The 13300-nt window shown below is 33.9% G+C and overlaps 1 protein-coding gene and 1 non-coding gene across 3 annotated transcripts in view; both read left to right on the top strand.

Annotated features, from left to right (window-relative positions):
- The window catches only part of TEX10 (testis expressed 10), a 45311-nt gene that overhangs the window by 15709 nt on the left and 16302 nt on the right, over positions 1–13300 (top strand). The window contains exons 6-11 of one of the 2 annotated variants that reach the window (XM_032478082.1): positions 1978–2153; positions 2946–3081; positions 4562–4737; positions 6048–6225; positions 10545–10633; positions 12325–12458. In XM_032478082.1, the coding sequence (XP_032333973.1) occupies positions 1978–2153; positions 2946–3081; positions 4562–4737; positions 6048–6225; positions 10545–10633; positions 12325–12458 (889 nt within the window). Of the gene's footprint in view, positions 1–1977; positions 2217–2945; positions 3082–4561; positions 4738–6047; positions 6226–10544; positions 10634–12324; positions 12459–13300 lie in introns of both variants that reach the window. The other variant, XM_032478081.1, reaches the window with a different exon arrangement.
- LOC116663398 lies at positions 8429–8535 on the top strand. Its single transcript, XR_004319649.1, has one exon. It is a non-coding gene; the product is annotated as a small nucleolar RNA SNORA44 (small nucleolar RNA).

The raw sequence follows: 13300 nt of genomic DNA, 5'->3' as shown, positions 1-13300 counted from the left end.
AATCTGGGGGCCCTGTAAATGTTCATTATCTTGTTAGCTTTTGAATTGTTAAAAACTATTTCATCCCGCTTTTAAAGTTATTTTCAAGAAGGGGATTAGTTCTATTATCTACGGTATCATTAGTGAAAATGAGTTTTCACAGTGACCTGCCACCCTTATAGAATTTTAGTGGTTGATATATTTAGACTTAACATTTTGTGTAAATTATTGGAGAAACGGGATAATTCTTCTAAGTTTGCAATGTCCATTGAGACCTTTTAGACAATAATGGATTATGTTACTTGAGATAAGCTTAGGGTAAATCTTGGAAAGTCTACCTATGGTGAAGAAATGTTGCAATTGAGATTTTGTGTGGTCTAGTTAGTGTAAAATGTACCTTGGTTTTAAGCACTGAGCATTTTGGCAAAGAACCTACTAGTGATTTTGGGTTTGTGGTATAGATTGCTAGTCATCTGTGCCAGTTTTCACTCATTCTCCCTCTCTTAATGACAGAGTTTTCAGTTTTTAGCAGGGCATTTGACTACACAATATAAAAACTAGATTTTCCAGCTTCTTTTGTAGCTAAGAGTGATCTTGCGGGTAATTTCTATTTAAATAGCTCAGACTCCTCCCTCCAGTGTCAGACTTACACAGTGAATTGTTTGATGGCTATCTCTGTTTGAATTTGTACTAGACATGTTAAGCTTAACATATCAAAAGTAGAATTTATTTTCTGCATATTTGCCCCTTTCTGCTACAACATCTCCACTTACCAGTCACTGGTGCTAGAACCCTTAATTCCTCCAATCCTCATTGTCCCAAAACTCCCATAAATTTATACATTCAAGTGGACTTCAAATCAAGCTCATTTTTATTCTTAAATATCCCCCTTTCTCCTGTCTATACAAGCACTGACTCTAGTTTTGCACTTGTCATGCCTTGCCTGGATTGCTAAAATAAGTCATGCAGCTGCTGCTTTGTTTAGAGTCTTGTAACTCTGATTTTTTCTTTTCCATCCACAGAATTATCCATCTGAAAGAAGTTTTCAACCATGTTACTCCTATGCCTGCAGAGTTAATTTTAGTCCTTAGCCTTCAACTCTCCATAATCTGGTCCTGTTTGACTTTTTCAGTCTCATTTGTCATTCCTAGCCCTACATTTGCTGCCCTGATAGCTCCAAATGTCTTTTATCTTTTCATGTATTTGTAGTTCCTCACTTCTATGTCCTTTCTTGCTCATGCCTAATCCAGGATTAACTTTTTCCTTTAAAACAAGTTATTTTGATGTATTTTTTATTTTAATCAACTTTACATGTTTCTAAACATGGAAATAGACCCTGCTTTTGAATACAACATAGCCTGAAATGAGTTATTAATGTCCGAAGTTGCAAATTTTGTTTTTATTAAGGCATTCTATTTGAAGTTTTTTTGAAATATCTTTCAAGCTTTGAATGAATGTGTTTTATTTGGCTAGAAAAAAAGATTTTAATATGTGAGATGTGAGTCATAAAAGTAAGTCATTTCAAAATAGTGCTTATCCAGACCAGTCTTGTATTTCCCACATAAGGAAATTGTGGCCAGGAGAAAGTGGTTCTGTTCAGTCATGATTAGTTAGAAGCAGAATCAAGGTCTGCTGTGTCCTCTATCCAAATGCAAGTATCTGCTTTAAAAAAATCTTCCAAGTGTGTTGAGGTTTTCAAGTCTTCTTGCCTCCAAGTTACATCTAAGATTACCAGGCAGTGTTACAAGGACCTATACTTTTTGTGTGAATAGCAACTTGGATAATGAACTGAGAAGCATGCACTCTAATTTATGCTTTTAACATCCCTGAATTCATAATGAATGGTTTATTGACTAAATAGTGGCCTGATATACCTGTCTTCTTGGCAGTTTGTTCCAGGAGGAAATATTTTTTGACCCATTGATGATGATTTTAAGTATGTTAAGTGAAGCAGGTATGATAGATAAAACACTTACAGATGTATGTCTTTGTTTTTAGCTTCAAGCAATGCACGATTCTGTCCAATAATGTAGATCATCTGTTACTGAATTTAACACTGTCTGATATCATGGTCTCCCTGGCAAATGCCTCAACTTTGCAGAAAGACTCCAACTGGATAGAAGTGATAAGAAAGTTTGTGACGGAGACCCTCGAAGATGGCTCTAGGCTAAATAGTAAGCAGCTGAACAGATTGCTTGGGGTTTCTTGGAGGTTAATGCAGATACAACCAAACAGAGGTAGGTGCTGCTACTTTGTCCTTGTTTAAGAGAGCTGCTCCTATGCATGCTGTGTAGGGTCTAACTTTGAACTGATGACTTTCAGACATTTCATGTAGTCAAGTTATTTACATTTAAGTCTTAAAAGGTAGCTTGCATAATTATAAAGGAATATCTCCTTGAACGCTGAAATCTTTCATGGCTCAGAGCATCCCCTTCTTAGTGGGTAGGTCCATTCTGAAGTGAATTACTAGGATTTCTCCTAGACTTGTACTAAAGTTGTAGTAGAAGAAGGTAGGTGTTATTAAGACAAAATGACATTGAGTGTAGTGATGAAGAAATAACCTCTTCTAATCTAATTTGACTAGAAATTGATGAATCCTCCTTATATCTTTACTTTTCTTCTAGCTTGAAGTTGTGTCACGTTGTTAGTTTTTAGTGTGACTTGCTGATTCTTTTCATTCAAAAACAGAGCTTTCCTGTTTGATTCCCATCTTACCTACCTTTCTCGTTTTCTGGTTTTTGTCATCCCTACCTAGGTTTGTTATCTTTTAGGAAAATGTATACTGTAATCTTTGGTTGGTTTGTATTAGTCAGGCCATTGCTGTAGGATTTTGATGATAGTTATCAGTTTGTGGCTAAGATCTGCTTAGTCATAGGAACAAAACACAGTATTTATGTGTGTTTTAGGAAAATTTGGGGACTGGTGAAGAAACATTTTGACTCATATAGTTTTTTCTCTGTTTTTAGAGGCTACAGAGTCTCTCATTAAGGCAGTTTATACATTGTATCAGCAGAGAGGCCTTCTCCTTCCAGTTCGGACTTTGTTACTGAAATTTTTCAGCAAAATCTATCAAAAAGAAGAACTGAGATCGTACAGAGTCAGGTAAAGTTTCATTTGTTATTTTCCCTTGCTTTTTCTTGCTGAGTTATTTTGTAGTCCAAATAAGGCAATAGGGTGATTAAATCTTTAGAGAAATTAACTATTTTTATCTTTTCTTAAACTATTCCATTTAAGAAAAGATAAAAAATTTTATAAAGAAGCAGATATAATAGTGCCAGTAATCTTTATACACATAAATGAGCAGGTAAGTCTCTTTAAGCATGTATTTCCACTTGTCCAATGACATTTAAAGGACAATTAGAACAACCTGTAGCAGCCTCAGCCTTTTCTTTCGCTTCCCATAAGAATTATGGAGGTTGAGCCACTAGCTCTTAGTGACATATTGGGACATACAGTGTAAGTATGAGGACAATAGAAAGAGATGGTATGAAATAGGAGAAGGGGGTTAAGAGGTACAAACCTCCAGTTATAAATAAGCCATTGAGTATTATATATAACATAAGGAATATGGTCAATAATACTGTAATAACTTTGTATGTGAACAGATGGTTACTAGACTTACAGCATGATGATCATTTCATAATACATGCAAATATCAAATCATTAGGATATACCTAAAATTAACATAATACTATATGTCAACTATATTTTAATTTTTTTTAAATGAGGGCAATAGAAAAATAGAAAATATGAAGATTTCTGTCTTATTTTGGTGCTATCAGGTGAGATAGACAATAAAGAAGTAGAACTGAGGAGTCAGTTTTTTGATATGGTGAGTTTCAGGTTTATGGATAGTCAGGAAGAGATGTTCGGGTGGAAGACAGACTTGGGATACCTCAGCATATGTAGGTAGCTGGAACATATTCAAGTCTTTACACTAAATCAGATGCTTTTCATAGTTTCTCAATAATTCTCATACTTTGAGGTAGGTATTGTTTTCTCTTACAGAGGAAACAGGCTTAGGTTAAGTAAGTTGGTGAGTGTCATGCAGCTAAAGGGCAGCAGAATTGAGACTTAAGTTCAGGTCTGTCTGACTACAAAGGTCATGCTTAAATCACTAAAGTCTTCAGGGACAGCAAAAGTGATTAAGTGAGTAAGGAGACATTAGAGCATTAGCAAGTATAGGAAAGAACATAAATGACAGGTTTGAAGCCATTTAATGTGGGAGCACCCTACACTGAATGCATCAGTGACTTAATATAATAATTAACACTGATTAGGACAAATAGTTCACAAAGAGTTAAGTCGTGTCTGTGTCTTTTAAGATAAAAAGTACAATTTAAAGATAGTACCCCAGATTACATGAACAAAATTTAGTGGGTAAAACCTTAGAAAATACTATGGCTGAATAAATGATGCTGCCATCTTATAGCCTCTCATATTTAAATGAAGAAATATGGTGTTATTAGTAGATGATCTGTCACTTCGTGGTGTGTTGAAGTTAAAAATATTCTTTGTTTACATTTATTTCCCTTGTCTTTGAAAATTATACTTTATTTTGTTCTTCCTTGGCCTTTCTTAGGTGTCGTAGTAAAGTGTTATCCCGATGGTTGGCTGGTTTACCGTTGCAGCTTGCTCATCTTGGCTCCCGAAACCCTGAGCTCTCAACACAGCTTATTGATATCATCCATACTGCTGCAGCACGAGCAAATAAAGAATTACTAAAAAGTTTACAAGTTACTGCTCTCCGAATCTATGGTAAGAGTTCTGTTTAACCATGTAAGTAATAATTGGTCTACCCTGATTTAGGAAAGAAGTTTTAAAGGGGGGCTCTTTAGGCTTGCTTTTCCTTTAAATTATTGTAAATTAATTATAGCATGGTAAAATTAACAAAACATCAAACAGTAAATTTGTTTTCAATAGTAAGTTATTTATTAGGATAGTTTTAGAAGGTTAATGGTTGAGGTGCTTCTTGCATTCTTAAATTGTCTTAAACCACATTATTCATAAATTCAGAACTGATCAGGTATTTTTACAAAATTCTTTTGAAGCTTTGGTGGCAAATTTTATGTATTTAATCATCATGGATATCTTGTATGACTTCTCTGCATTAATAATTCTTTATTCATCTCTGGAACTGTTTCATTTTTTAAGCAAAAATACCAATACAAGCATACTGGTATATATACATATATACAAATCCACATTATTGGGATATGATACATGTATCATAAAATTTGCTGTTTTACAATGTACAATTCATTGTATTTTAATGTATTTCCAAGATTGTGCATTTGTCACCACTATCTAATTCCAGAATATTTTTATCCCATCAGAAAGATACTGTACCATTAGTAGTTCTTCCCCGTGTCCTCCTTCCCCAGCTCCTGGCAACCACTAATCTACGTTTCTGTCTCTATATATTTGCCTGTTCTGGACATTAGTTATAGATGGAATTAAATAATACGGGTCTTTGGAGTCTGGCTTCTTTCACTTAGCATACTGTTTTTAGGATTCATCCATGTTGTAGCATATATCAGTACTTCATTTCTTTTTAGTGCTGACTAGTATTCCATTGTGTGGGTATACCTCTTACATTTATCTATTCATTAGGTGATGGACGTTTAGTTTGTTTTTGCCTCTTGTGCGTAATATTTTTAAATCTGTGTTTTTTAGTATTGCTTATAAGTAGAGGTGTATGTATTTACATAAATAGGTCTTTGGGTTTTGATGTTATAATTGTCACTGTTTAGCACAAGTGCTTATTTTTCACTGTTTTGCTTTGTCTTATCCCTTTAGCCCGATTATCGTTCTTACTTAAGATAACACATTTGGTTGTACGAAATTATTAATGTTAAGTGTATCTTAAAATGATTATATTCAGTGTTTTACTTTAGATAATACTTTAAGCCATACATATATGCTTTATGATAAAACTTTTTCCCTTGTAATTGATACATTGGAATTCAACAAAACAGTGAAAATAATTACTTAATCTGCTTTAGTATTTTAACTCTGGTTTGTGTATCTTTTATAGTTGGATTTACTGTGTCTTCCTATCCCACTAGATCCACAAGAAGGCACTGTGGTGGTTCTCCCAGCAGAGTCTCAGCAGCTTTTGGTCCAGCTTGTATATTTTCTACCCAGTCTGCCTGCTGATTTGCTTTCTCGGTTAAGTCGTTGCTGTATTATGGGAAGACTCAGTTCAAGTTTGGCTACCATGCTTATCGGGATACTGCACATGAGGTAGCATGCTCAAGTGAGCTGTATTTTAAGTGTATAATCTTTTCCTCTTGCCCCCTGCCCTATGAACTACCGAAGACTTTTAAAGTTACATACTGCTCCTGCCTTCATTTCCCCTTAATACAACAATTAAAACGGTTGATATTATTGCTAGAGAGTTAGTTCACTAGAGTAAGACTGTTTCAGGTTATTTGTTTAATGATTTGTATAGGTAGATTGGAATAGGGGTTAAAATTGCCAAAAAGCATGTAGTAAGGGTTCAGTGGCAGGTGAGAGTATTACGCTTAAAACCTGTGGTGTTGGAAAATTGCAACATAGAACCTTCCTTTCTGGAAAGGAGCTCAGATTTAATGTAGCTGGTGAAATAAGTAAGTTTGTGGACTCAGACAAGGAATCTTTTGAAATACCTTTGCGCGTGTGTGTGTGTGTGTGTGTGTGTGTGGCAAAATATATGTAACACAGGGCCATCTTGGCTGATGGCTCCCTATTTGAGTGCCTTTTCCTTGCTTGAGTGCTTTTCTTTCCTTTTCCCAGCTCAAGCACTTTCCTTCATTTTCCTCTTTTGAGAAATAAAAGTAGTTTTTGCTCTGTCAAAAAAAAAAAAATGTTCAGTGGCGTTAAGTACATTCACATTGTGCAACTAGCACCACTGTTCATTTCCAGAGCTTTTCATCATCCCAAACTGAAACTGTACTGATTGTTTCCCCCTCCCCCAGGCGCTGGTTACCACTATTTTATTTTCATGATTTTGATTATTCTACGTAACGTATAAGTGGATTCATACAATATTTGGCCTTTTGTGTCTTGCTTATTTCACTCAGCATAACTCTTCAAGGTTCATTCATATTGTAGCATGGACCAGAATTTCCTTTTTTAAGGCTGAATAGTCAATATTCGATTCTATGTATATACCACATTTAGTTTATTCATCTGTTGATGGACACTTGGTCGTTTCCACCTTTTGGCTATCGTGAATAATGGCTACTGTGAACAAATACCTGTTTGAGTCCTTTTAATTCTTTCAGCTGTACACCCAGAAGTGAAATTGCTAGATCATGTGGTAATTCTGTGTTTAATTTTTCGAGGAACTGCCATACTGTCAAAGTGACTGTACCATTTTACTCTGAAAGGTTTTATAACTAGTAGTATTTCATACTGCAAGTATTCAGAGTATCCTTAAAAACCTCATGTTTGTATCTGGCGAAGTACTTCAAATTCAACAGTATTTATTACAGGTTGCGGCTCAGGGACAGGATCTGATACGGTTTTAGGCAGAAATTGAAATACAGACTGTAGCTGAAAAGTTTAAAGATTAGCTTCCTTTTGGCTTCTTGTACAGATTCCCTGTCCCACACAAAGTTAAATAGGAGTAGCTCACTTTATTAGATGTTCTTTAGCTTTGTTTGCCAGTCAGTCTCTTCATATCAATGTAGGATGTACATTTGAATGTTGTCACCCACAGTGTACTTCATAACTCATGATAACCTTTCCTTATAGTAGAAGTGAGCTGTTTGCAATGTGTTGTTTACATGTGAAAATTCAAGGTTTATGTCTGTTCATGTGCATTAGAGAGAGACTTGGTCTTATTTTTAATATTAAGTCCTTTAAACATTTATTAGTTTCCCATGTTTTTCTCTTAGGAATTAAAAACAACAGCAATAAAACCCTGCTCTTTGTCTAGTGCAGGTAATTACTTAATGCTCAGCTTAAAAAAAAAAAAATTAAATGTTATTTCTTTTTCTATAACCTAAGTGGTTTCATATTTTTTAACTTCCAGTAGAGGGCACTCTGTTCCTTTGACATAACTACAGTGGCGGATCTATGTTAACATTCAGTTAAAATCAGCTTTTGAACATTTCTTGAAATTGATTCTCTTTGGAAGCTTATCATTAATATCTTTATCAACATCAATTTGATTCCCTTATGCTTAATAACTTGTCAAAGTTTTTTCAAAAGTCTATTTTGCTTTTTTCAGTTTTTTCAAAAGTCTGTTTTGCTTTTTTCTTCTTGTGGATTTGTGGTGAGTATTGAGAAAACATTAATTTACAAATAATGATAGTAGGGGTTTAGAACATTAAGAGCAGATTGTCATTGTAGTTAAAAGTCCACAAGTTAAATTTTGCTTTTTAGTATTTGCAGAGTCTATTAGTAGACTTATCTTTCTGTAGGTGTATTGTTCCCATTCAAACTAATCTCTTAAAAAATAGTACATGTTGTGGCCATGGGATCTCCAACTGCAAGAGCAACTTGGAGAGACTTTGACAGCACAGGTCAGCATCATACCTGCAGCTGCCACTCGCCTTTTCTAAAATATTAAAAGCAAACAAACTACAAGATTGAGACCTTTCAGCTTTCTCAGGCCAGTGGCATTATTATTGTATCACTTTTCCTAGATTTAGAATTTAAGAATAATGTTTGGTTCCTTGGACATACCCTGAGTTATTTCGTATCTTTGTTTTTCTTTTCAAAATATCCCTTCTTTCCTTGACCATGACTATAAACTAGCCAACTTTTTCATTATCTCCCTCCTGTACTATTACAGTAATCTTGCTTCTCAGTCCCATTGATTTTATGCAGTGTTGCCAGATTAATTTTCCCGAAATATTCCTTTAATCATTTCTGATTTTTGTCTGTACATTAATTGGACTGTGAGATATAGTTCACTTGAGGTTTTGTAGTTCTGACACTCTGTTGTCTCTAACAGAGTTTATCTAAGAACAGGAAACCATCAAAGAATATGAGTTTGTTCCATGTGTGAAAAACTCATCAACTAAAACCTGTTGGTGTTCATTTTAATCTTTTTAAACGTGTACTTAGAATTGCTGTTCCTCCTTTTTTTTTTTTTACCATGCATTTAGAGCTTTTTAGAGTTAGATCCCCCCTCCCCCCCAATCTGTGTTGTTCTTTTGGCCTTTACTCATTCCTTACCCTCTCTGCCCCAAGTTTATGTACAGCTGGGTTAGGGAATATAATTTCCATAAACGTGGAAAGGGAATCTACACTGTCAGATAAAAATCTCAGAGAAGGGAGAAACTCCTGGACTGAGAAATTTGGCTTAATTTTTAAGTTGGGTGGATATATGGGTTGGTGTGCCAGCAGCAATTCTGTCCCAGTGTAATTAGTAATAGCATCCCCTTTTACTCTCAGAACTGTTCTGGCTTGGGCAGTATATTATAGTTTTAAGGACAGTGTGATAAACTGATTTTCTTTTGTCCAAATTAGACTCTTAAATGGATTTGCTACCCTTTTTAGCCACTGGATGGCACAGTTTCCACTGGGTTCTAGAGGATATTTGCTTTCTAACCACGGTTTTGTGTGCTGTTCCACTGAGTATCTCTGGCTTTTTATAACCTTTTAGCTTGTGATATTCCCTCTATATCCGTTTTCTTATTGTGGAAATGATACTCAGAAGAGTGTTTCCATTTTTAACTTCCTAACTTATAAGAATATTAATAAATACAATTATTCCAATGGTAAAAAATTTTAAGTGCTTCTAGTTGTATTAGAAACTCCTAATTTTGTCTGACATTTATTCAGATTTCTGTGATAAAAATTTGTAATCTCAGCTTGTTGAGTCTGATCATTCTCACCCTTTTTTTTTCTTCTTTTCTTTTGCTATATCCATGGTTGACGTTTGCTCTCTTCCTTCTTGAAGGAACTGTTGAAGAGAGTTTTTAAAGGAGTCACTGGAAACTGATCTCATAGAGGAATCAGATAAACCTCATTTAATGAGAAGGTGTTTCACATTTAGCTATTCCCTTGAGTCCTCTACCAGTTCTTCAGCTACCAGTTCTTCAGTATTTTGAAGCAAATCTAGTTATAGCCTTGCAAGGTATAGGAACACATAGTTATCTTAGAGCAGTGTTAAGTTGAAATATTCTTTGCCTAATTAAGATACTTTTGCTTAGGCAGGAAGCTGGAGCTTGTTTAAACTTAACTCATTTATGTAAGCAAGGTAAGACTTTATAAAAATCAAGTAGTAAATACATAGCACTTGAACCTACTACTGAAAAGTTAAAACTTATCTTGACTCTTTATAGAGTCTGATTTTCAAGTGGTGTGGAAATTTTTTAAGTTGTACCGTATATGTAGACCAGTTACGCTTTTCATTGAAATTTTACATGAATATCAATATGTTAGAAGTTAAATTTTCCATAATGTGATACTTGAATCCTTATATGTGAAGTTAACATATACTATGTGTTTTGTTTAAGCTAGTAAACCAGACTTGTTTTCAATAAAGAAAAATGGTTATATACTGTGCTTTATTCTTGAGTCTTCAAGTTGGGCACGTCTAGTAATAGTTTTCCTATTTATTATAGATCATCATTTTCTGGATGGAAGTATTCAGTTAAAGACTGGTTGATAAGTGATGTGGACTATTTCAGCTTCTTATTTTCAACACTTACAGGTAACCACATTTACCTGCCAAGTTAAGGAAGAGAAAAAACCTAGTATGAAGATTCTCCTAAGATTTACTGTCTTACCTGTTTGGCTCTAAGTTTTGAAGATGATAAATAATCTATCCTGGAATCATTTTTATTGACTAATAAGTGGAAATTTTTGAAGAAATATTTGTACCCTACATTGTCAAGCTTTTGAGGCAGGGAGATGCATGATTCATCTTTAAGTCATAGTACAAGTACCAAAAACTTGATGATTATTTGAATGTCATGTAATTTATTACATTTCCATTTTCTTCTTAGTCTTATTTCTCAACTTTTTTTTTTTTTTTAAGGGAATAGATTTAATTATTTTATCTATTTATTTTTTTAGTGGAGGTACTGGAGATTGAACTCAACCTTGGGCGTTCTACCAATGAGCTATACCCACCTCCCTCAACTTTATTTTTATCTTTGTTTACGGTGAATTGAACATACTTGACTTTTTTTCAAATAGCCAGAGAGAAAACCCCACTGCATACTTTAAAAAGTTGATGAACAAACTATCCATTTAAAACTTGTTTAAAATGATAGGAAGAGCATTAGATTTCAGTTGGCCATTTTTTACATTACATTTGACCTCAAAGCAAAATTAATGAGTCTAGAAACACTACTTTAGATGTATAAATGTTATTATTATTGTTTTAAATGATTGTACTATCTCAACATTTTTGTTTTACACTTGTATGATGAAGATGAAATTCTTTGAAATTTTCTGAAGACTTGAAATTAGGAAACTTAGTTAATATTAGTTAGGTCAGAATCCGAAAAGAATTTAACAGGTTCTGATAATGAGCTGAATCTAGCAAGATAACTATTATACAAAAAATAAAAGTAGACTGTGTTTATATGATAGTTTTGGATGTACACATTTGAGATGGAGGTGGGTCTTCATGTTTTAATCGTAGTACCTATTAAAAGGTTTCAGTGGTTTTAGGAGACTCATTAGGAATCAGTACTGCGGTGTGGCTTCCAAACTAGATGACTCTAGGTCGTGTTCATGGAAATGTAGTGATATCACTGAAAACATCAAAGCAGACAGCTAGGGCCAGACCACATTGCTGGTATCCTGATCATTCCAAGATCTCTTTCAGTCGTTGGCAGGCTGTCTATGTAGGTCAGGCCAAGTAAAATAGAGGTGGTAAGAGAATCAGAAATTTTATTATATAAGGTGTAGTTGAAGGAACTGCACATGCATTGTCCAAAAAAAGGATTTAGGGATAGAATAGTTCTAAAACATTTGAAGGGGCATTATGTAAGAGAACACAGAGTTTGATACATGTATGAAGGATTTTATTGTTTTACTTGTTCATTTACTTTTTTAAACCAACAATTAATTAGAATGATTATGCCTTTTAATTTATTTAAGTAAAAGTGGTAAAGCCCCCAACATAAGGGATAAAACCTGTTTCTTGCTGTATTATATACTGAGTCAGGTTACATCCATTGTGTACATAATTATATAAATTTTGCTGCCTCCATTGCTAGCATTTCGTTTTTAAAAATACTACATGAAATGCAGAAATTCAGAAAAAACAAGGTAGCTTGAAGAAGAATTTAACTTGAAGATATATGTTAGCTCTATTTAAAAAAAATTGTAAGTATGCCACTTGCTTTGTGATTTATTTTTTTAAATTGGCTTTCTTTGTACCCAAATTAGGATTTTCAAAAGAGGAGTTGACTTGGCTTCAGAGCCTTCGAGGAGTTCCTCATGTCATCCAGACACAGCTTTCCCCTGTGCTGCTTTACCTTACTGACTTGGATCAATTTTTACACCATTGGGACATAACAGAGGTAATTGTGCATTTAAAAAGAAACTCGTGACTCTTAGAATTTAGTTCATCAACCACCAGTACTTACTACATATTAGGATTGCCATGTATAAGATATTTTTAGAGACGTAGAGTAGTATCGTATAAGATACAATCCCTGTTCTAAAAGTGCTTATGATCCATGGATAGGAGATGTTTGTTTCTGAAAGAGGAATGGTTTTCATTAAAAGTTATGCCACTAGAATAGAATAAATTAGCAATCTGAATGATAGAGACAAATTTATTCTCTTTTATCTAGCATAGGATAGATAGGATAAATCTATTATGGAAAAGAGGAAAGGAAAGAAAAGGAAGAATTTTGACTTGGAAATTGAAGGATGAGTATGAGTTAAGTAGGATTTGGAATCCTTGAAAGTGGCCTTTTCCTGAACAGAAAAGATTATTCGGGAGTTCCTTTGGTTTTAAGAATTAGTATGTAGTGTATTAAGTTGAATTTACAACCCTAATTTTTTCTTAAGTTTTAAAGTTCAGCTTACACATGTTATTTTTTAGATAGTAAATTTAAGCAATCATTTTAAAGAGGGACTTTGATTATATTTTATTCCTTTTATAAACATTAAAAATTTTAAACTGTTTAAATAACTTTTAATATATTCAGTATTTGTTAAGTAGTTCAGTTTTCTGTCAGACCGTCACAAATGTTATAGTAAATCTTAAATATTTAATAAATTTAACTTATAAATATGATTAATCTTAATATGTTAAGTTTCAGCACTGTTTATAGTGAAATTCAAGTTAAAATCACAAGTCTAAATTAATTACTGACATGTTTTAAATTGGAGTTATAGGGCTGATCTTTTATCC

Source organism: Camelus ferus, chromosome 4, assembly GCF_009834535.1.
Source record: "Camelus ferus isolate YT-003-E chromosome 4, BCGSAC_Cfer_1.0, whole genome shotgun sequence".
Taxonomy (NCBI): Eukaryota; Metazoa; Chordata; class Mammalia; order Artiodactyla; family Camelidae; genus Camelus; species Camelus ferus.
Note: the sequence above shows the minus strand (reverse complement) of the source record. Positions and strands in the feature narration are given on the sequence as shown.